At 37.2% G+C, this 22,565-nt stretch overlaps 1 protein-coding gene across 1 annotated transcript; it reads right to left on the reverse strand.

Annotated features, from left to right (window-relative positions):
* Positions 1–12,645: 12,645 nt before the first annotated feature.
* Positions 12,646–21,813, reverse strand: SLC10A2 (solute carrier family 10 member 2). The gene is made up of 6 exons (XM_065743256.1): positions 21,368–21,813; positions 18,191–18,309; positions 16,974–17,062; positions 14,762–14,937; positions 13,811–13,968; positions 12,646–12,779 (listed from the first exon to the last, which is right to left on the reverse strand). Exons 1-6 carry the CDS (start codon positions 21,811–21,813, stop codon positions 12,646–12,648), a joined length of 1,122 nt encoding a protein of 373 aa, XP_065599328.1.
* Between the last annotated feature and the right edge of the window lie 752 nt (positions 21,814–22,565).

Consider the following 22,565-nt stretch of genomic DNA (forward strand, 5'->3'; position numbering starts at 1 on the left):
AGTGTGGCTCCCAAGTGTTCTGTGGTGGATAAAGGCACGTTTTTGTGTGTGTGTGTGGGAGGAGAAGGGGACAAGTGTCTCATCCATCTTCTTGGCTATGCAACGTGATCAGTGTTCAGAATGTCCTTATGTCTATATTGCAGCACCTCTTCCTGCAATAGGATGGCTGGAAAAAGAAATGTGGAATAAGATCAGCCAACAAAGACATGTAATTTACTATACATGAAGGTAACTTCTGCCTTCTCAAAGCCTCTCATGTTAATTTAGGCCTTGTTTATGCATGACTTCCTCCACTGTGCAGCTAGCCATAGTCCTAAGTCTTTGAGGGTTATCTGTGCTCCTTAAACATGCTCAGTGGAATTTGTGTTAAAATCTCGTTCCCTTTTGCATCTGCAAGGTCATTAATAACTAGGTACAGTTCATAACTTCATTAAAAACACAAGGCTTATGACAGGAAAAAGCAGCTAATACTCTTACTGTTCACCTCTACCTCCTCCTACACTCTTCTAATTTCTTCCCTGAAATCAAATAATTTTTTTACTGATAATAAGTTATAAGAGCATAGGGTGAGAATAGACTATCCTCTGATTAGTATCTGTCTTGTGTTCTAAAAAGAGGTGCTTTGTGAAGCACTTGAAGAATATCAACGCAACATGTCAGAATATTTTATTATATTGCACATGTAATACATCACAGCAGTGAGCAGAAGAGATGAGTTTACTACTACTACTAGTGCTGTAAGTCCCTGTTATAGAGGAAAATCAGCTGATCAAAATTCCACAAGTACTGAGCAGATGTCCCAGGCACCACAAGGTGAGACAAAAAGTCCTGCAGCTCTTTCCAATCTTATCTGGGTTTGGGACAGAAATAATCTTCCTGTCCTCAAATCTCCTTCTCTGAAAAAGTGCAGATGTAGGGACTAACAGGTAAATAAGATCAATGCCACCAAGTATTAAGAAGATTCAGTTCTACAAAATTTTTTTAGCTACAATAGATGAAAAAAATGCAGAAGAAATAATTCTACAGCAGTTATTAGATCATTTGAAGATGTACTGTTATGAAGACAGAAAACATTGCACTTCTTGATCTAAGTAGAATCTGAAAACATGATCACTGATCAGATGAGGATGTCTACTCTTTTAAAGTACAACACCTCAGCTAAATAGCCTTCATTCCTTTCTGAAGTCAAGGGATAGATAGAGAGATCCCATTATTCTCAACTTAAAAATGCTTATAAAAAATCAAATAAACTATATTTTAAATGCTGTCATTTCTTTCTCTTGATTACAATGGGGTGTCTAAGGAAAGTAGATCAAATATAGACCATTAAAGTTAGGAAAGATAAAATTCTGTCTAGGTAGACAGACTGTACCTCTTTTACAAGTTAATAATGAAGATTTATTCTTGAACATATCACTGAAACTGAAAATATCATTGGAGAAAATAACAGGAGAGGCCTCTGCCACTGTGGCACATGTGGTGCTGGGCACCACAGCTGTAGAAGTTTTTCTTGTACACATACAGTCCATATGCTGGAGACCTGGGCTTCAGATTTGTAATAGGAATGTTTTAAATGGACAGGCAGACAGGCTGCATTTCAGAGAAGAAAAATATTAGCAATGTGAGCATGAATTGCAATGTACTGTGAGTAAAATCTGAAAGTTGCCCCTTTATAGTAAGGCCATGATTTTATTTCCAGCAAAACTCTAGGAAATGTTGTCTGATAGGGCTTCCCATAAAGAGGACAAGAAGGATGTTCCTTGAAGCCAGAGATGTGACCACCCATCAGGATTCCCTTCTACACAAGGTAAGCGGTCCTGTGGCTGTGACTTCTTGCAAAGGCTGGGCGTTTTATTTCAAACTAATCAACACGACAGATTGTCCAAGGATGTATCCAGGAGACTAGTAACACTCTGAATACATGTATCCCCTTGATCTTTGAGCTGGAGTTTTTTTATTGGGGAAGGTAAATAACGATCTTTTAATAGAAGCACATACAGTCTTGACAGTATGCCATCAGCATACCCTGTAGCTATGTTGAGAGCTAAAAATTAAACCAATTAAATTCTGGCCTTAAACTCCACCTTCATACTTCTGATGTCAGATTTTGAGAACAAGATATGCAAAGAAGCAGTAACTTTTTCACACATTCTTCAGTAGGTATTATTTCTGGTCTTTTCTTTTTTTTTTTTTAACATGTGCTGGTATGTGCTGCCATGCAGTGAAACTCTGTGATCTCTGGGGCAAACTCTGCAAAATTAAATTCTGGAGTTAAATTCTCCTACTCTCATTATACATGAGGTTAAATGATGAAATTTTCATGTTTCTTTGAAAACATTTCACATAATTGCAGAAGTTTAATTTCATTGCATAGAGTGAAAAATAGAGGCAACACAAAATAATTCAGGCTTTTCAGGAGGAAGAAAGAGTAAATGCAGTAGGATGGGAATCTGGGAAGCTTTTTTTCTTGAAAGACTGAGCAAAGGGTTTATCAGTTTAAGTTCACGGTTCTCTGTTTTTTTTTTTTTTGTTTTTTGTTTAAGATTACTGAATTCTTTTATTTTGGTAAAGGGGCTGAAACATGGAAATTCAGCAGACAAAAAACAAACGCTTATTGCTAGACTTCGAGCAACAGAGTACTTACCCTCCGTGAGGCTAGTATTTCAAGATATTGGTTAGCTATTAAGATCTAAAACTAGTCAAAAATATGAATTTACAAATTGCCATCATCTACGCAGAGCTTTCCACACACAAAAATAAGATCTACCTGCTGTTCAATATCAGCTTAGGGATGAGAGAAAGAATCAATTTGTGCAGGCTGCAACCTATGAGAACACACCAAGATGTTATTAAAATATTTTATATTTGCTTAGGTTGCTTTATGAGCTTTGCCCTACGAATACATTGATTACATTTGCAGCAACTGTATTACAGTGCTGCTTAATAACACAGTGACAGTGGAGAACAAAATTATTCATCTTTTTTGACAAGCCCATTTCTGAGGATGCTCATTCTGCTGCATAAATTCAGTAAAACAGTGCATTAGTTGAAACTGTTTAATGTATGTCTCACCTTTTCTGACTCATATTAACCAATCAAACTAATGCCAGTCTGAGCACAGTACTACAGCCAGTTAAAACAAATTCTTCTTGAAAGCCACAGAACAAACCTGATTGAAATGTTTAAAAGAACAAAACTAAACAAATCTTTGTATAGTTGAGAAGGTACAGAAAGAAAGAGAAAATAAACTATTTTCCTTGTTTCTTTATAGTTTAGTAGTTGTCCATTGCTCACTTGCTCATCCAAAGTGCATATCTTTCTGTTGAACTGCTGCTTCTTATCTCCTGAAATTAATCTGATAAAAAAACCTACTTTTATCTTCAGAGTTGTAAAGATGAGACTCTTTGGTAAAAGTGTACGGCACACCCTGTTTGATTTCAGATGCGACTAAAGACGGAAGGAACATTAAGATTCAAGTTGATCTCTACTTTTAAAGGGTACTCTTTCAGGGAGAAAAGTCACTTGGAGGCAGATATTTCTTCTACAGTTCTCAGTATCAATAAGAAAGCATTCCAAAATGTTTTCTTCCCCCTAAATCTGATCCCTCAGTCAGTTCAGACCTCTTCTTGGCCAGATTGCTTTGCTTCAGTTTATGTTTCATTTTTCTTTGTGTATATCCACTTTTGTCTCTGTCTGCTTATATTCCTGCTTCAGTTAAAAGTTACAGTAGTTGCTCAGCTGTTACCCGCCCTTCCGTTATCTCTTTCTCATTTATTTTCTTTCTTTACAGTGTCCTGTGTGTAAGTATCTACTTACACATAGACATATGTATTCCTGGAAGAGATAAAACCTTTTCATGACAGCACACTGGCAGTAATCTAGCCAATCTGCCTGCACTTAGATCAGAGGAGTTCTCCTGTGAGAAGCGTACACCTCTCTAGCCATATCTAGACTTATCTGCTGTTACATGTTGTACAATTTGTGGTATCTACCAAATGCTGACAAAGGGTTGGTATATACAATGTGCCTTTCCGGATGCAGTATTTATATTTTGTAGAAACCCAAGTAAACACTGTCAGTAACGGGACTACTGGATGTTCAGATACATCTCGATCTGATAAAAAAATGTATGCAGCTACAAGGAAGATTCTCCCACTATATATATACATATATATATATATTCAGTGTCTGAGGCACAGACTCAGATGTGGATAATCCAAATCATTTATTACAGGTTTTAAGATCCCTTATATGCATTCACGAATTTTCTTTTGTAATGTTCCCACACACCTTTACCTGTCAACAAAATACTCCCCAGAACAGTCCTTAACCATGCATACAGGAACTTATCCAATCAAGGTCATGAGTTGTTCCAAGCCATGCACTCTTCTTTCAATAGGGGTGTTCCATCAAACAGCTTACTTGAATTTGTTTTTCTTTTCTTCTGGAGTGTCCTTGGGTCTCAGCCTTCCCTTCTCATGCTGTTTATCCTACTCCACAGCTTCTGCTCTTAATATACACGCATTCCCACTTATATACTGCTAAAGGAAAGAGAACTAGAATCTGATTCTTGTCTATGTTACCAGGGACTGACCTCTGTCATTATGAATGTGTATCACAGAAACAGACATCAATGTGGATGATTTGCTTCCAGGACACCTTTTTATTTCGCAGTGTATTCTTGTGTGGTAGATAACATCCACTGACAAAATTGAGCATTTAAGGAGTAGAAGTGTCAAGTCTGGGGTTGTTGTTGACTCACATTGCTCTGGGATGTGGCTGTGTTTTGTGCTCATTGTCAGTGTGATTTTCTCCATCCATCTTTCAGCTGAGCTGTACTCATCATTACTTGCCCTGTTTGAAGTGAGCTTACAAGCAGGAGGAGGAAGATCAACATTTTATGTTGTCTGATAGTCGTAGGAGAAGGGGGAATGGTTTTAAATTAAAAGAGAGGATACTTATTTTAGATACTAGCAGAAAATATTTTACTCAAAGGGTGGTGAGGCACTGGCACAGACTTCTCAGAGACCTGTGGATGCCCCATCTCTGGAGGAATTCAAAGTCAGGTTGGATGATATTCTAGGAAGCCTGATCTAGTGCTTGACCACTCTGCCCTTGGCAGGGGTGTTGGAGCTAGATGATGTTTAACATCTCCTCCAACCTAAGCCTTTCTACTTTTCTATGCCTGCAGTGTTTGCCTGCTTGAATCCTTCCTGGCACAGCTTCATGCAGTAGGGGTTTGGCTGATGAAGAGCGTGTGGTAGGAGGCAGACTGAAATGTGATTATCTTGCTTGTGTTCAAAGAGCGCTTCAGTCTGTGCACCTGAGAGGAATAATGTAACTTGGCTTTGGAGACAGACTGCTTTCTATATTATTTTATTTATTAGTGGAGGTGCAGCCTAAAATTGCATAGCTCCTGTTGTATAAGCAGGGATTTGTGCCTGAGCCCAACCTATTTTTTCCACAAAAGCTGAAATGATGAATGGAAATCTGCTTCTGGTCTGGAGAAAGCTAAGTGTGGAAAACTAAGCACAAAGTGAAGGATTGGTTCATCTTCCTTGACCAGATCTATTTGACTCCTCACTACCCATCCTGAGTGACTGCATGACACATTTCTTTGCAAAGACCAGGAGGAATATTTGTTAGCACTGAGTGAATGACCTATAATGACTAGTCTGATCATATTCCAGTGATGCTCTAAATACCATCAATGATTCTGGGGTTGTAAGTGGTCCAACTGTCTTATGTTTTCTAACTGTGATTGCAGTTTGTGTACCAAATGGGTGCTGTGGAAAAAATTCTGAAAGTTGAAATGGAGTGGGTGAGGCGATAAAGAATGGAAAGGTCATCAGGGTGATGACTAGTACTTTTACAGACAACTAGGTAAGTCTTCATAAAGTAGTTTTCTCTGAGCTTTCTCCCATTACTCTTCCTAATACATTATTCATTTCACTAGATGCTGTTCTAGTGAATTCCTCCACTCAGCTGTTATTTCCAGACTGAGTGATTTTTACTTTCCTTTCAAGGCAAAATATCTGTAAGCAGATTGTACTTTTCCTTAGATGTAACAGTTTCTGGAAATGATTGCACAGACACAAGAACTGCAGAGCTACAGCTAGCTCTGTAATGGCAGAAGCAGGTGCTGGGAAGAAAGGGTGTAAGAGACAAGGGCTCTTATCTCCACAGCTTCCAGAAGTTATTTAAGGATATTCTAAGCTGTGAGTTGTACATCAAGCATCATATTAAATTGCCAGCAATGAAATTCTGGTCCATGAATTAGTTTTCCTTCCCATCTCTCATGTCTATTTTTTGCACATGAATTTTGTTCACTTTTAAATCAATCCCTGGACATTCTGAAATCTGAAATATGTCTTTACCTCCATAAGCTGTGTTTTTCTGCTCTCTTTCCACTGTAGGTGTGCTTTTATGGAAAATTGGTCCATATCAGCTGTGGGCTATTTTATGAGTTCTGGGTATATTTTTAAAGAAAGAGCCTATGTGGAAAGAATGTGTTCTACCTACAGCAGATTTACTACTGACATTAGAAACACATCAGCAGCACAGCCTGTAACCCTGACATTTTCATTAATCCCTCGTAGTTAATTCCACTTGTGGGGAATTAATTGTACCATCAAATTATTTAAACAGGGACTTACCATCTGAGTATGACCTCCTTACATTTATTTGTAATTCAGATGGAGGAAAGTGGCTTTTAAAAACTGTGATGAAATCTCCCAAATGAGTAATATATAAACTCATTGCAGAAGAAGGAGACAGAAGGTCTGCAGTCATATTTAAAACAATGTATCAGATTACCTAAATGATATCTGATCAGCATATCTAATCAGTATATCTGAAACAATTAAATTACCTCTGTAAAATATCAGGCAAAGTTAAATGTGTGTAAGGTAGACACTCTAAGTATGTGATTATAAATATTTCTCACTGTTATGAACATTTGCAGTGAATAAAAAGGTGTGCACTAGTGGTGTGCACTCTAAGGAAACGGAACTTCTCTGACTGCTGGGAAAAAAAACTGTTCCTTCCCATGAGAATATCTAAGATATGTCATAACTCGAATATAGATACACCACTTAAAGGAACTGGCCAGCTCCCTGTTGTGATCAGTAAGATTTTTCTTCAGTATTGAGATTTCTTTACTCTCTCTTCGGTGTTTAGAGGTATTTGATGTTATTGCAATAGATTTCTAAACTGAATAGTTTCAGAAAGGCAAAAGTCCAGTCCTCCTAGCTAAATTTCCATGCAATTGATGTCCACAGGACAACAATCTTAGTTGAAGTTTACTATTTCTATAGTTATATGCTCTTAAATCAACCCCATTATTTGAGGGAGGAGGCTGATTTATGCCCTTTTGAATGTTATTGGCAACACAGTTTTGAAGTGATTCATTTTAGACTGTCTTTTATGAGCAAGTAGAGATACCACTAAAACATTTTTACACATCCTTTGTTTACACACACATAGTTTTGAGTGTCCTCACAGGATTTTATTTCTAACCCTTTGTCCTGATTTCAGCTAGGACAGGGTTGACTTTCTTTACGGTGTCAGGTATGTTGCTGTGTTTTGGCTGTGGGAGAAAAACAATGTTGATAATACATTGATGCTTTCAGTGTTGCTAAGCTGTTCTGCACAGAGCCAAGGACATTTCAGCTTCTTGTGCTGTCTTGCCAGTGCAGAGATGAGGGGACACAAGAAGCTGGGGGAGCCAGAACCAGAATAACTGACCTACAATGGCCAAAGGGATATTCCATACTTTACGACATAATTTGAAAAGACTTGAGTAGTTGGTCAGGGAGGGAGGTGCTGCTCAGGAACTAGAAGGGAGGATGAGAGGATGACTTTATGGTGCTGAGCTACTGTTGGGTTAAACAACAACACCCATCCAATTTTATTAAGAAATCATGCTCTTGGTCAGTTACAAGAGGCAGTTCAAAATTATAGTTTTGTCTGTTTACTTGTTTCTCAGAATTCTGACTTATTCGTGGTAGCAATTAAATAAATAGAGCCTTGTAAGAGATGCCTCATGGGAATAAAATTACAAGTGTTCTTGTGGACTTGCAGTTACCTCAGGTGATGTACTAATCCTCTTCTGATTGTAGAGGGTTTCATGTAGGTTGGGGGAAACCCTGCAAATAATGATCACTTGGACAGAAGTCACAAGGAGGATTCAACTGTCTAAGCAAGTGTGTGCTACCATTTTAAGTTGTTTAGAGTCATGATAGGTAGAGGCAGGACACAAGACTTGCAGAAGACTTGTGACTTTCTGGATTGGTAGCTGAAAGCCAGGCAGGAGACTCCAGGGCATCTCAGGTTACACTGGAGGGCTATGTTCAGGCAACTTAATTTCATGACTAATTCTATGTAAGATGTTGCACTCAGAATTCCTCCCATACTACACCAAGTGCCTGAGGGCTGTTAAGGCATTCTTTCCACAGCTGTTTATATTTTCCTACTGACAGTTCTGAATCATGTTTTCAGGGAAGAATGAAAGTTGACAATGGAAAATTATATGTATACAGTTAAATATAATGGAAACTGAAATGAGATAGTAATATCATTCCACAGCACATAGCTATCCATGAAAACATATTCAAACTCCTTCAGGGCTTTCAACTATCCATCATCTACCATTCCAGTCTGAAGACTGGCACATATCATGGCAACTGTTAGGTTTTGATTTTATATTTTCACTTAATTTAGTGTTCAGCTTAACAGATATTAGTGCTTCTGAAACAAAATATATATTCCTTAGCAAACAGAAGCAGAATTTTTCTTGTGTTTCTCATCAGTTCTGGCTCAGAAAATCTAGTCAGTCTTGCTTGGTTGCAATTTGGTTGTACTTTAGAATGATACTTGTTTTAATTCTGAATGTGAGCAACTGATACGATTCATCTGGGAAGAACAGAAGCAATATTGTAAAGCACTGAGTAGCAAAGGTCTGTGCTTTCAGAGATAGAGAATATTGATTACCATTTTAGGTTTGCATCAAATGTAACGTATATTGACTGGCTGGACCACCTGTCCACCTGTCTTTTCAGAGACTGACAAAATCAATAATGATTAGCAGAGTTTATAATTATCTTTCTTGAACATCATAACCTGATTAGTCTGAAGCAACAAACTCATTTAACTTAAATTGCAAATCAATTTAGTTGTTAATTCCATTCATATTGTACTCTCTTATGACTAAGACAGCACAGTTCATGATAGAATCACTTCTTCCACCTGTCTTTAGACATACTGGGTGCTTAGAGATTTTATGCAGAAAAAAGATACATTTAATTTTTTTTTTTTTTTAAATCTGATAATCAAAAAATGATGCAATTGGTCAGGCCATCGAAATCTGCTTTACAGAGACAGAGAGTTTCAGCGAATAATTCATCATATAACAGATATGTGAGTCCTCCCTTTTTTTTGCTGACTAGGGAATACATATGTATTCCCAAATTCATAGCTACAAACTTTGGCTTGGAAAGTATGATCACTGAATCTTTGTGGACCTTATGCCACCAATTGTGGGATGAAATAGACAATTAAGTCAAATGCCTTTTGAATTTTGGGTTATGCTTATCCTTAGATATTCTTCAGTTCATTTTCTCCTGTAATGGTTTGGGATCCAGAATTGCAGCAGAGTAAGAGCATGAAGGACTATAAAAAGTAGAATCACTTTGTTAACCTAAAACCTGTTAAGATACTGGCATAACTTTTTAATCTGAATTGGAAAATACATTATTAGCAACATGTGTGTTAACTGGATCAGGTATCTGTTAGACTGAACATCACTGCTTGATGTTTCTTAATTGCACATCCTGTGATGTCTCCTCAACAGGCTGTTTCAATGGATGGAAATGATTTTGCCTAAGTGGTATTGTCTTTCCTTGAAAGGATTTTCATAATGAAGAATGTAAGAGGCAATGACACAGAGATTAAACCAGTTGATCTCTTTAAAATGAGCTCTTCCTTTTGGTGATATAAAAACACTGCAGCTGCAAGGTTGGAGGCCACCAGCATCCTTCACCCGAGAAGTTCACATCTCAGCATTTATAGGGATGACATCTAAAGAACCATAACATCTTTCTGGAGACCTATGGAGAAAGCTCATCCAAAAGTTCTTGTGAGATAGCCCAGCCCAGTTGCATCATTGATGGGTGTTGATGCTGCCCAGCCTCCTGCAGCTGGATATTTAGCAATTGTCATGTCAATACAACCCTGCCTTTGCCAACATTAGCAAGCCATGGAGCTTTTTTAAGCATAATGGACTCTAGAGCCATAGGTTGGTCGAAATATTTAAGCTGGCTTTACTTCACACAAGGCTTGGAATATCAAACTCTCACTAGAATTCATTGTAATGACTGCTGAAACTACAACCTCCAGGCTTCATCTGGGGCCCTAAGTGCACACACAGAGTGTACATTAAAAAATACATATCAAATATGGCATCAGATGTCTCATGTTCATTTAAATTTCATCACAACTAAACATAGTCATTTTACACATAATCTGAGATATTTTTGTTACATCTCACAGCCATAAACTTTGTCTGCATGTTAAGATTTAGTCTCAGTTCTTTCCACCACAAATTACTCCAGTGGGCAAAATTATAAATAGTTTCTGACTTTATTCAGTTCAGTGTTTATACAGTTGCTTTAAATACATACACATACATAGTATAAGCAAGACAGGCTACTATTCTTCAATACAATTTCAAATTCTCTCTTTAAAATACACACAAGTATTGGGGTTCAGCATGGAGAAAGAGCAGCAGTTTCTTGTAAGACTCTATCCTAACTACCATCTGCTGCCCATTTTTAGATGGAAACAGGATAAAGACAGTAGCCTTCTTATCATATATATTACAAATACCAGCTTATTCTTTTCTCAGAGTAAGTGGTGTTTCACAGTCGTGCTTCCTCTGTAGAAGAATTCACAACATTTTTCTGTTTATTCTTTAAACAAACAAATAAACAAACAAAAAAACCCACACCAAACTATGTGCCATCTTCTACATAGGGTTGAAATCCTCCTTGGAGGTATGACCATTCTGAACTAAACCTGAAAGCAAAGCAGCTTCAAACCTTACTGAACTCAGGAACATTTCAAGATCCTTTCTCCCACATATGGTATATAAAAATAATTTATCATTTGTTTAATATTGGGCACATTTCTGCAGCAGTGGAAAGCTACACGTCTGGAACTTAAATTCCACAATTTCAGTTGTGTTTGTAGAAAACCTGCCATTTCAACTTGTAACACCTCAGAAGGTCCACTTGAATATGACAAAGAGGTGTATAGTTTCCATGTGTTGACAGTTGGCTCACTCTTGAAGTTTTTGGTCAGCCAAGCTCTCACTTATTTCATCTGAAGTTCTCTGGATGTTTTCTTTGCATAAGAGCTACAAGGACTAATGTAACCGAATGCATTCAGAAAAAAATTACAGCTGCAAAAAATTTACTCTACTATTTCTCTTAAAATTATGCTACTTCTTCACACTTAGGACAATTTTCCACATGTGCCCTAGAATTTTCAGAGACAAATAATGTATGTTTACATCTAATTATGTTGGTTTGTGGTTTATATAATTAAAATATTACAGTCATTAACAACATTAGTGTCTTAATGCCACAAACATGTAGTAAGTTCAAACTTTGTACAACCACAGAAATATATGACTATCCATGAGCAGCATCTCAGCAGTGGTGAAAATAGTCCTGGATGGATCAAGGACAATTTTGTTCCACTTTCAAATGTCTCTTTTTCAGTGCAGAAGACTATTATTTCATACACTTCCCAAAACTCAGCCTGCTTTTTTTTTTATGTAGCTGTTGCTGAAATGGCCCTAGACTTATGTCCTGAAATTTATCTCTCTGCTAATATTTTAGCACCTAAAGATCCAGATTAAAGATGCAAAGTTTTTACTTTTCATTAATCCAAGAAAAAAAAAGAAAAAGGAGTCTTAAGGTATTTTGCATTTGTGAAACTTATAGCGTTAGAACAAATTAATGCTTCAGGCAATTAGTGAAGTGGAATAAGTTTAGCCTGCCCAGACTGACCTAAATGAAACTTTATTTCATTTCTAGCTTGTTTCAATTTCATGGTTGATTCACGTTAAGTGGAAGTCCCCCAGTTTTATCTGATCTTCCACATCAACTCCTATTGCTGTTCAGATACTTTTACAAGATTTATCTTTGCTGCAGGGGCTGAGAATAGCAGACCGATCTGCAGGATCATGATCCAGAGTCTGTAAAGCAAATATCTGCTTTTTTTTTTTTTTTTTTTTAAGCAATGGCCCAACTTTATCCTTCCTTTCTTTAGAGAAACCATATTAATACATCAAATATTTTAGGGAATTGTTTTATAAAGGATATTTTAAAATTGTTGAAATTCAAAGCAGAATTTTTTGTAAGTTAGTCATTTTGATGTCTCACTGTCCAATATCAGCAGAACTCGATCTTTTGCTAAATATTTAGCAAAGATATATAATAAGCATTTTTATATATATATAATAGCATATAATGCTTATTATAGCAAAGATATATAATAAGCAATATAAAGCAACAGCATCTGAAAAAAAAGTCTTAAATAAACCGTGTATCTTTTATCTGGTTGGAGCAGAGAGGTATTTGTCTATTTTATCTCATCTGATACAAATCCTCCATTTGCTTTAGCATGTGATGAAATTGATTTTGAATCATCTTTTTCTTCTGTTCTCTCGATGTCTGTATTAGTTTTGGCACAGCGTTTTATGTAAACTCGGTAGCCTAGAAATATAATATTAAATAAAAAATTATAGCGATGACCTGAAACACACTGTATCCACACATAGCCATACAAGACTTTATTACCTTATATTGCTAAAATATTCAAACACTTCAATACAATTTATTTAAAACCAGATTTAGCTATTTTACGTGAGCAACTCTCATCGCTAAAGAAGCATGTTTAGAAAATAATAAGGAAAATGTTTAAATACTATTTTTCATGCTTGACTGCTTTTTGTTCCTGTTAAAAGTACTGCCTATCTATCTTGGGAAGCTTTTGGGTTGTTGGCTGGATCTGTGGGACTCACCCTAACTTCTTCACAAATCCAGTGTGGCAGAAACTAAGATAAAGTGAGGAAGAACAGTTCTTCCATTCTTACACAATTGCCAGCTATAGAGGTAAGAGCTGAGGCTATAGCTGCCAGGTTACGTCCCTGGGACAGTGCTCTAGATGCCTGGTAAGATGGCTCATTTGGGACAGGGAGCTAAAAAGTTCCAGCTAGTTTTGTGAGTGAGCACAAGGGATAAAGTCTCAATCCTCAGTAGGTTAGGTGTATGCTTGTAGCACAATGCATATGAGGTGCATATAGGAGTAAAAGGGACCTTTACTTATAACAGAAGATTTCTCATATTAGCTGTGAAGCTAATCTTTCTCTTGATGTATGTCAGGAGTGTGAGCTTGTGCATGCTTTTCAGGATGGTCCTGCTGTGCAGCTGTAAGCTCAGGCACCTTGGAGTAATAGAGGGCTCTAGAGGAAGACACATTTGCTTTTCTTCATGAATGAGTAAAAACAAATCTCTGCTAGGGGGTTCTCCAAATCTTAAACTGTTCCTTGTCTCATTCCAGTTACATACAGGACACAGCACAGTGGTGATGAACAATGATAATTTGGGTCATCATTAAGTTAACTATTTTCCATTTGATAATTTTTTCTTTCTCAACTGTGTGTTCTTTTTTTCCCCATACTGATGAAAATTGAGACTGGTGATGATAGCAATAATAATAATAACAGAAAATATCTATACTTTACCTGCTAAAATCATTAGTGCAAACAACAGCTGGAAAATGCTGTAGATGAGTGGGAAGGTAAACATCAATTCAAGTTGTTCAGGGCTGAAGGAGAGCTGTACTATTGTTGAACACAGCTGAGTGTTTTGCATGCCTGTTTCCAGAGACACTGTACGACATCTAAAGGGAATAAAACAATGACAACTGTGAAATAGCATCCTGTGCATCCCTCTTCCTTCCTAGGTATATGCAAAATCAGGAACCACATAGATAAATGTGAGTATAGCATTCTTCAGCTTACAATTAATACAATTTTTAGAACCAGAACATACGGAATTTATGCCAGTTAAGCAATTGCAGAGGAATATTATATGCTATAGTCAACACTACTTATTGTAGAATCATAGAATATCCCAAGTTGGAAAGGATCCACAAAGGTTATTAAGTCGAAATGCTGGCTCCACATAGGACCACCCAAAATTCAAACCATACATCTGCAAGCATTTCCCAAATATTCCTTGAACTCTGACAACTTGGGCCTGTGACCACTGTCCTGGGGAGCCTTTTCCAGTACCCAGCCACCTTCTAATTTGAAGAACCTTTTCCTGTTATCCGATCTGAAACTTTATTCTCTCTCTCTTTTGTAACAACACTCTAATATTTTTGTAACAGGAGGCTGGCATTTCTTCATGAGAAGTTTTACTTGCCACTTTCTGTTAGGTCTATTCTGCTCACTTCCTTTGAAATGCAAGACGGGAACACATGGGAAAGACAGGAGGAAATATTAGTCATAATCCATAGATAAAAATGTGAACATAAAAAAATTTATTTACACATTGTACACCAGAAACATGGTTGGGGAATGAGTTACTCGAACTAATATTTAGGAAGCACTCTCAGCATTGATTAGACCTTAAATGAAACTTCACAGATGAAATAAGACTGTAAGGCCATGTCAGAGAGAAATCTATACCTGCTCCAAGACAGACCAGCGAGTCGAGCCAGAAAGAATCCCAAAGAATAGCCAGCTGCTGGAAATATGGTACCAATGATCCATAACTTAGGTGTGATAATCCAAGAGCCTTTGTAGAGTATTCCCCCAACCACAGCAATGAGGACAATGAGAACTGCTCCCACTATGGAACCAACCTGTGAGAAAAAAGCATGTGCGAATGAGACCACAATGAAATTTTCTGCCATCAAACACAATGTCAAACATACCTCTGAATGTCTTTAACTAAGCCATTGAAACTTGTCATTGAACATAAACCTAAATAGTTACTGCCATCTAATTCATGGGAAGGAGACAAATTAGATTACTGACATTTTCCCCAAAATAGAGTTGTACGATGTACTTCAAAGAGTGACTACAGAGCACAGTTAAACCTAAAAATTAAAAACTTCAGAGCTGTAACATGAATGAGGAACAATTCATGTGTTAGATTTCTTTCCCAGAGTCACTGAGGCAATAGCAGTCTAATAGTTAGTATAATGCATTTTTCCTACCCACTTCTTGAGCAGTCACATTCGGGCTTAGCACAGTATATGCTAATTAGATGATAGATTGTTGGTGTTAAGAAATTGTTTGTCAAGTGAAGGAGTTAATATGTATTGTGGCTGTTTATATTGTGTGTGAGAACTGGCTGAGAGCTCGTATGCTTTTCTATACAGACATAGTCACACACAGAGTTGATCTTATTTTCTGTGGCTGAACGTACTGAGATCCTCACTGCTTCTTGCCTAGGTAAAGGATTCCAAACACTCTTCTCATTATCCAATTTATCTCGATATCTCTGTTCATGGTATCTGTTGCAAGAGATCTCAACAGCAGATTTCTATGGTTAAGTGAAGGAGAAATCCATTTCTCAGCTAAAATGTGTATTCTCATTTAACTGACTTCGTCAATCTTTGAATCTTTTTAAGGGCAATGAGTCAACAAGTGCTTTGGTTTGACTGAGAGATTAACCACATACACCTAGAAAAAGAAACACAGTCCAGCCATGACAAGCTATTCTGTTTCACATTGTCTTTGTGCTCTTACATCCATCTCTCACTATCTGGACCTTAATCTGACAGCTACGGTTCAGTCTTTGCTCGATGCTTCATTGTCCAATATCAAGCAAACTGGCAGTGGAATCTACTGTGGGTTGCTCACCCACTCATCGATAATGATGATAAAATTGTGTTTTGCTATAAGACTAAGTGGAGTATTTTCTCATGTGAGCTCAAGTCCATGACTTTCTCTTAACTGATCCTGCAGGAACAGTTCTGTTTTGAAATAACCTCTCAATACTATTCAAGTTCTTACGTAAGCTGTGGATGCATCTAAAAATATAACAGGATGAACAAAAATTTCATGAAAATTAGTTGGACTTAAAAGGACTTCATTTGCATTCTGTAATTTCTGAGCTGACAGCAGGAAAAGAATAATAAAATATAGGTAGAATAACCAGTTGTCAAGTTATTTTTGTTTAAGAAAACTTAGAAAATGTTTATATTAACTTAGGGTGGTCAACAAAGGTGAAGGGTACTTGGCACATCTGAGACGCACTTTGAACTGAGCAGGGAAATATTCAGAATGATTAATTTTCTGTTAACATAAAATGTAGATAAGCTATTACAATTACTATTTTGGTAAGGGCTCTTTTTGCCAAAAATCATAGATTCAATGCTTCTGAATCTATCTTGCAAATATAGTTGAACTTTCTGAATAGTTTTCTTAGATTTTTTAAATGTTGGAACAATTTCAATGTACATATATATATGCATATTTAAATCAACTTCACACTCTGAATTGCCAAAAAATGATAAATTGGATAGAAATGTTTTTGTTTGACCCAGAATGCCTTCATTTTTTCACTATTTTGAAGGAAAAATTCCATCTGACCTAAATGATTTTCCTTCCAATTTTCAGTTTACATTATGAACTGAACTCTGTTGCTAGCATAGTTCTAGCCAAAAACAAAGGTATGCTCTTTGGTGATGGTTTCTAATTACATGTACGACTCATGCACATTTTTGCAAGGGGAAAGCAATACATTTCTTCAGTGACCCATTTGTTTTCTGCTGAAAACTCCAAGGCTGGCAGATATGAATACTATGAATAGTAATACGCTGCTTCAGTGGTGCCACCAATTCCCTATTTGTCTATAATTACCAATACTTCAGTAGAGTTCAAATCCTACCTTAAGTATTATTTTTGCTTTACTGGGCCACTTGTGATTAACAAATACTCCAACTGAAACAGGAACTACAAGAGCTACCAGTGAAGTTCCTGTAAAAAAGAAAAGAGAAAAGATAAACCCACATATCATGTAGAAGTTAATGATGGGAGCAGGAATGGTGTGGAGCAGCTGGAGGCACAGAGCAAGCCTGTGGTGGATGTTTCTGGTATGCACACCCCAGCACATACACACTGTACCCACACCTGCCCATTTGCTTTTCTACAGTCTGTTATCTTTGGCAACCTGTTGAAGTAATTGCCATTCAACTGAGCTACATGCTCATTCACCTGAATCAAAAAGGCAGACAGAAATCTGAGTGCACTAATCACCACTATCCTGTGATGTGTGTAGCTATATTAAATGTTCACTTTGTCTGCAGGTGTTTCACTACTGTACTAAATCTACAAATGGTTTAGAGCTTCTTTTGTTCTGGCCTTCTTTCTCCAGTGTGTTTTTTGAAAGTACAAGCAATGTATGTGATTTTTTTCCTACAGAATAATGGGAATTGAAATTGTCAAATATGAAAGTGACTCTGCTGGCTTTGTAAGATAACCACAACATGGAACTGAACTTGATAAGCACCAGGGCTACAATTCTGCAAAGCACTGGAGCATATATTTCTAAATACTTGGACTATTTTCTCTTTGTAGCTGGATGAGATTTCTGACAGGAAGTCAAATGAAGCCACTCCTGGTGGTGTAGATTGCAGCTTTTCAATGAGACTCAGCAGTTTTAATCACTTTCTTAATTATCCACATGTGCTTAAATTCTTTGCCAGATATGTCCTCAGCTCTTAGCTCTTTGCAGGATTGTGCCTTAAAGCTGTTACTGATGCTTTCATCCAGAGAAAGCAGCTATTTCTGTATGTATTATTCTTATCCCAGTACCACGCAGGTTTCCAAAGCATTTAAAAAGAAAATAATGCATGAAATTGTGAAAAATAACTATATCATGTTTGTTATGACATAAATCTTTGATATGAAGAGCTGTGGATGACTTGAAGTGATATAGTTACCTAATTCCCAACAAAGTCACTGAAAAGTAGGAATATACATGTTTTTAGAAAGTGTGGAGTAATTTATTTGTGCCTTTGTATGACGGTGACAGTACAAAAGTGGTTGTTACTAGAAGGAGGATGAAGGAAAGTCAGAAGGGAAGGCATGGCTCATTTGACTTACCAATGCTGTCATAGGGGAGTACAATCGCATCAGAATCGGTCCACATCTTTGTATAAACAAAAAGACAGAGGGGCATCATCCCCATTGCAAGAAGTGTGGAGCAAGTTGTCATGCTGATGCTGCAAAGAAATTGGTTAAAGTGACATTTTTTTTCTTGTGCTAGTCTATACTATCTTCATTTCCTTATTATGGCTTAGCAGCTTATGAAAATACAGACAATACATGCTGCTGGCTACAGTCAATTTATCCATATGTCAAGCTAGAAGAAAGCTAAATGCAAATAATGGTCCCTGATAAAAAAATAAAAGAAAAAAAAAGTAAATACCAACATGTTCTGCAGACATAGAATAAGTTTCAGTGCAGAGCATAGAACAATAAATTTCAGTACAAAGAGTGGCAACCATCATGAAGGGCTGTTGGCAAGTCCGTATGTATGCTGGCTGTCTTGCCTCTGAGAGGGTAGTAACCTGGATCAACTGCCACTTTCCATTTTATCATCAGTTCTGAAGTATTTTAGAGTGTCACTCCAAAGCAAAACAAACAAACAAACAAAAACATTCATCATCTAGAAAGTACAACTTAATAAAATCCCCTTTTCTGGCTTTTCTTGCCCTAGGCCAAAGAGTGGGTACTGATAATAATTCTTTGTTGTAGAATAACAGAATGGTTTGGGTTGGAAGGGACCTTTAAGATCATGTAGTTCCAACGCCCCTGCTATAGGCAGGGATATCTCCCACTAGACCAGGTTGCTCAAAGCCCCATCCAGCCTGGCCTTGAGTGCTTCCAGGGTAGGAGTATGCAAAACCTTGCTGGGCAAACTGTTCCAAGCCTTGGATCTGTTGGGCCTGGTACACCTTGTAGAAAAATGAGCATTCTGCTGAATGCTGGAAGACAGTAAGACAGATAAAAAGACAGATAGAAATGGAGGAAATAGTCAGATTTTTCTGAATAGCGTAGGTAAAATGTTTCCTGCAAATCATTCTCCTATGTGGTAAAAATAATAACAGAAGGCTTTACTTGGGAGGCTTTGGAAACTTCCTCAGGAGCCTCTGTTCTGATTGCTTTTTGATATAGTTTACCCCCATTAAAGAAGATACAGATGCTCAAACTGGATACATTAAGAGAGATCTGGAAGAATTCATACAGAAACTACATAAATATCTGTTTTAATTTGGATTCCTTTGACTCTATGCTTCAATGTTATTAGATATAATTAGATAGGAGAATCTGGAAAGAATTCTTACGCACAAAGGAAAAAGAGCAATGGACTTCAACACAGGTCTGATAAAGCCCCAGATGGATAAAATAGCTCATGTTTCCCATGTCTGTATTTCCTACAGACAGAGAAATGTCAAAAGCAGGTGTCTCTATGGGAAAATTTAGAGGACATCATCTGGGTCTGAGCTACTAAGAAAGGTATAAAACCTCATATTTCACCTTCCAGTGATTACACAAATAGTAGAAAATTAATTCTTACTCTAGCTCATGGTTTAATTGCACTAGGAAGTGTTGAAGCAGGACTGTAGATAATGGTAATGGCTTATTATATACAAACATAACATATCAGTTAAAAGCAAAACAGTCTGATATTCTGTGCTGGCTCCAGAAACCAGTCAAGCTATTTGCACTGTTATTCTATCAAGACTGAAGGTACTTGCATCGCTTGCTGTACCTCCTGTTTCCTCTAGTCCTTGAATTATTGTGAAAATGTAGTGATCAAAAGCTTTTGAAATCTTAAAGTAAAGACCTTTACCTGAAGAATAATATTTAGTATGTGTTTTCAATTTACCTCACCCTCTGCCACCATCATGGGTTATAAATTCTACTCATGTTTATAGCATCATCAATTAGGATTCTGAATATATAGACCTGAGAAGGAACAGTTTAGCTCAGTGTATTCTTCCAAGGAGAGATTAGGGCAGAATTTAAGACTTGTGCTGGATGTCTTTTTATCTATGTTTTCTCAGACCTGCATTCATTGAAATAAATTGTCTGATAGTTTCTACTATCATAGGTTTTTCCTCCACAGTAAGGAAGCTGGTGATTAGCAGGGGCTGACTTCATACATAATTCGAAAGCAGGCATTACATTAACACCTGTATGTACAGAGAAGTTCACTGTTTTCAAAGGATGGAAAAAATTTCTTATTAAAGCCACAAATATTAACATTCTTAGTCAATTTGCTCTAACTCCACATCTTTCTTACTTCTATTATTTTTTCCACTTCTAGTTCAGACTGGCATATGATAAATTGGATGAATACTCCAATTTATGCTTCTCTGCAGGAAATAGAGAAATTATCTTGTTTATTTTAGAGCAGAGTAATCAGGATATTAAAAGAAAAAAAGATGGCTCATTTTTAAAAGCTGTTAGAGTTAATGAACGCCCCAAGAAATTTTCATCTGGAGTAGAGTGCATTTCTACAGTGTGTTTGATATCCAAGACCACACTATTTATCCTACATATCTGTTTCTGAGTTTGGAGCACCCAGTCACAGATCATCATACCTAGTCACAAAGAAGTTTTTCCATAGCACCTCATGTGCAGGGTTGCATTAATCAGTAGCTTTTTGCCTGCAAAAATTGCCTTCACTTTGAAGACTTTGCAGAAGGTGCTGGGAGCACGTAGAATTGTCACAAGTAATTTTCTTCGTGTTAGTTCCCAAACAGAAAGGCTATGCCCATCTGTTCATTGTGCAGAACACAAAAGGTGGTAAGATATTTTTCCACAGCTGGTTTCTTTTAAGAAACAGTATTTCAAAAAAACCTGTTGCATTGCTGCTCTTTCGTATATAGGACTATGATTACACTGATTCTAAAATCCTTTATTCTAATGTTTTACTGCCCAAGGTTTTGGAGAAACAAAATTGCAAATATAAATCTAACTTAGTCAACGAGTTCATAATCCTTAGTATGCCATTTTCTGAAGAGTCTGAGATTTTACAGCAAAGACATTCTCTAATATTCACAAATCTGTTTTGATATCTTCCTAATGAGTTGTCAAGAACTAAGTATAATTCTAGTCTGCTTATATTTACCAATACTATAGTAGCTAAATATCTCTACAAGAAGGAAGTTCCATCACACATCAACCAAGACAAGAAAAAATCAGACAGTCCTTTTCAACACAAATTTAACAAAAAGCCACGTGAACATTTTAGAAAAGAACTGCTCTTACCTTAGGTCCATGTCACCATCCACCCAGTAGGCGATTATATTAGAGGCCGAGCCTCCTGGACAGCATCCCATGATCATTATTACGATGGCTTGAATAGGAAGCACATTAAAGGCCAGTGACAGCAAGAAAGCTGTGAGAGGCATAATTCCGAACTGACAGAGAAAACCCACAAAAATACCCCAGGGTCTTTTTATGTGGTGCCAGAATTTTTTAATTTCCACATTGCAACCCATGGAGAACATCACCAAAGCCAGCATGATCGTTAGAACAGTACTTAAAACTACACTCAAAGTGCGGTTAAAATCTTCTTCTATTAACACACAAGATGTGCCACTGCAAATAGTAGCATTTTCTGGACAAGCTGTGGAGTTGTCCACAGCTGGACAAGCCGTGGAGTTATCCAGCAACATGGTGATAAAATTCTGAGAAAGTAAGTAAGCCTGCATTTTGAAATGCACAACTGCTCAGTGTATCTGAGGCAAACTTTTAAGCCTCTGTAAGTGATTGTTTGTCAGCAACCCTTTTTAAATGATCCAGGAAGCAATAAAGTTCAATAAATACCTGGACACTGTTACTATTCCTTAAGGGTTTGGCACCATGCTGATTCATATAGTTATAAAAGTTGTGCTTGCTTGATATGGTGGCAATCAATCATTTATTCATATGATAATGAGGAATCTCACATCGAGAGAACATCTGTGTTAATATTTAAGAGTGTAAAGGAGGCTTGTGGAATAGCTAAGCATACAAAATGAAAATCACAGGAGGAAGAGAAAGTTTAGACTTCATTCTTTGAATGTCTTGCACGCCAACAGGAAAACTGCTCGTGCATGAACAATGTGTGCATTACAGGGATCTGTGGGGCTAAAAGGAGCAGCTGATACACAAGTAAACCTGGGGGGGGCCAGTGCTAGGAAAAAAGATTCACCTTCTAAATACTTCACAGGGATGAATTTTAGGAGGTTGTAAGAGCTTCTCTGCAACTGCAGCAGAGCAGTCAAAGCTCAATCCTGCCCAGGGAGTGCTGCAGGCAGAACTTGAGTGTCACATCACACTATATGCCACAGCATTCAGGTACAAGGGTCTACTGGATGCAGGAAGTCATACTGAATGGAATGTGATCCTTATTTGATTGTATTTCTTGTGTAGTAGAAGTTATGACTGGTGAACATGACAACATTCTAATTGTGTTTAGTTG

This window comes from Cyrtonyx montezumae, unplaced genomic scaffold (genome assembly GCF_038088225.1).
Source record: "Cyrtonyx montezumae isolate F1298 unplaced genomic scaffold, pur_monq_1.0 scaffold_3, whole genome shotgun sequence".
NCBI lineage: Eukaryota > Metazoa > Chordata > Aves > Galliformes > Odontophoridae > Cyrtonyx > Cyrtonyx montezumae.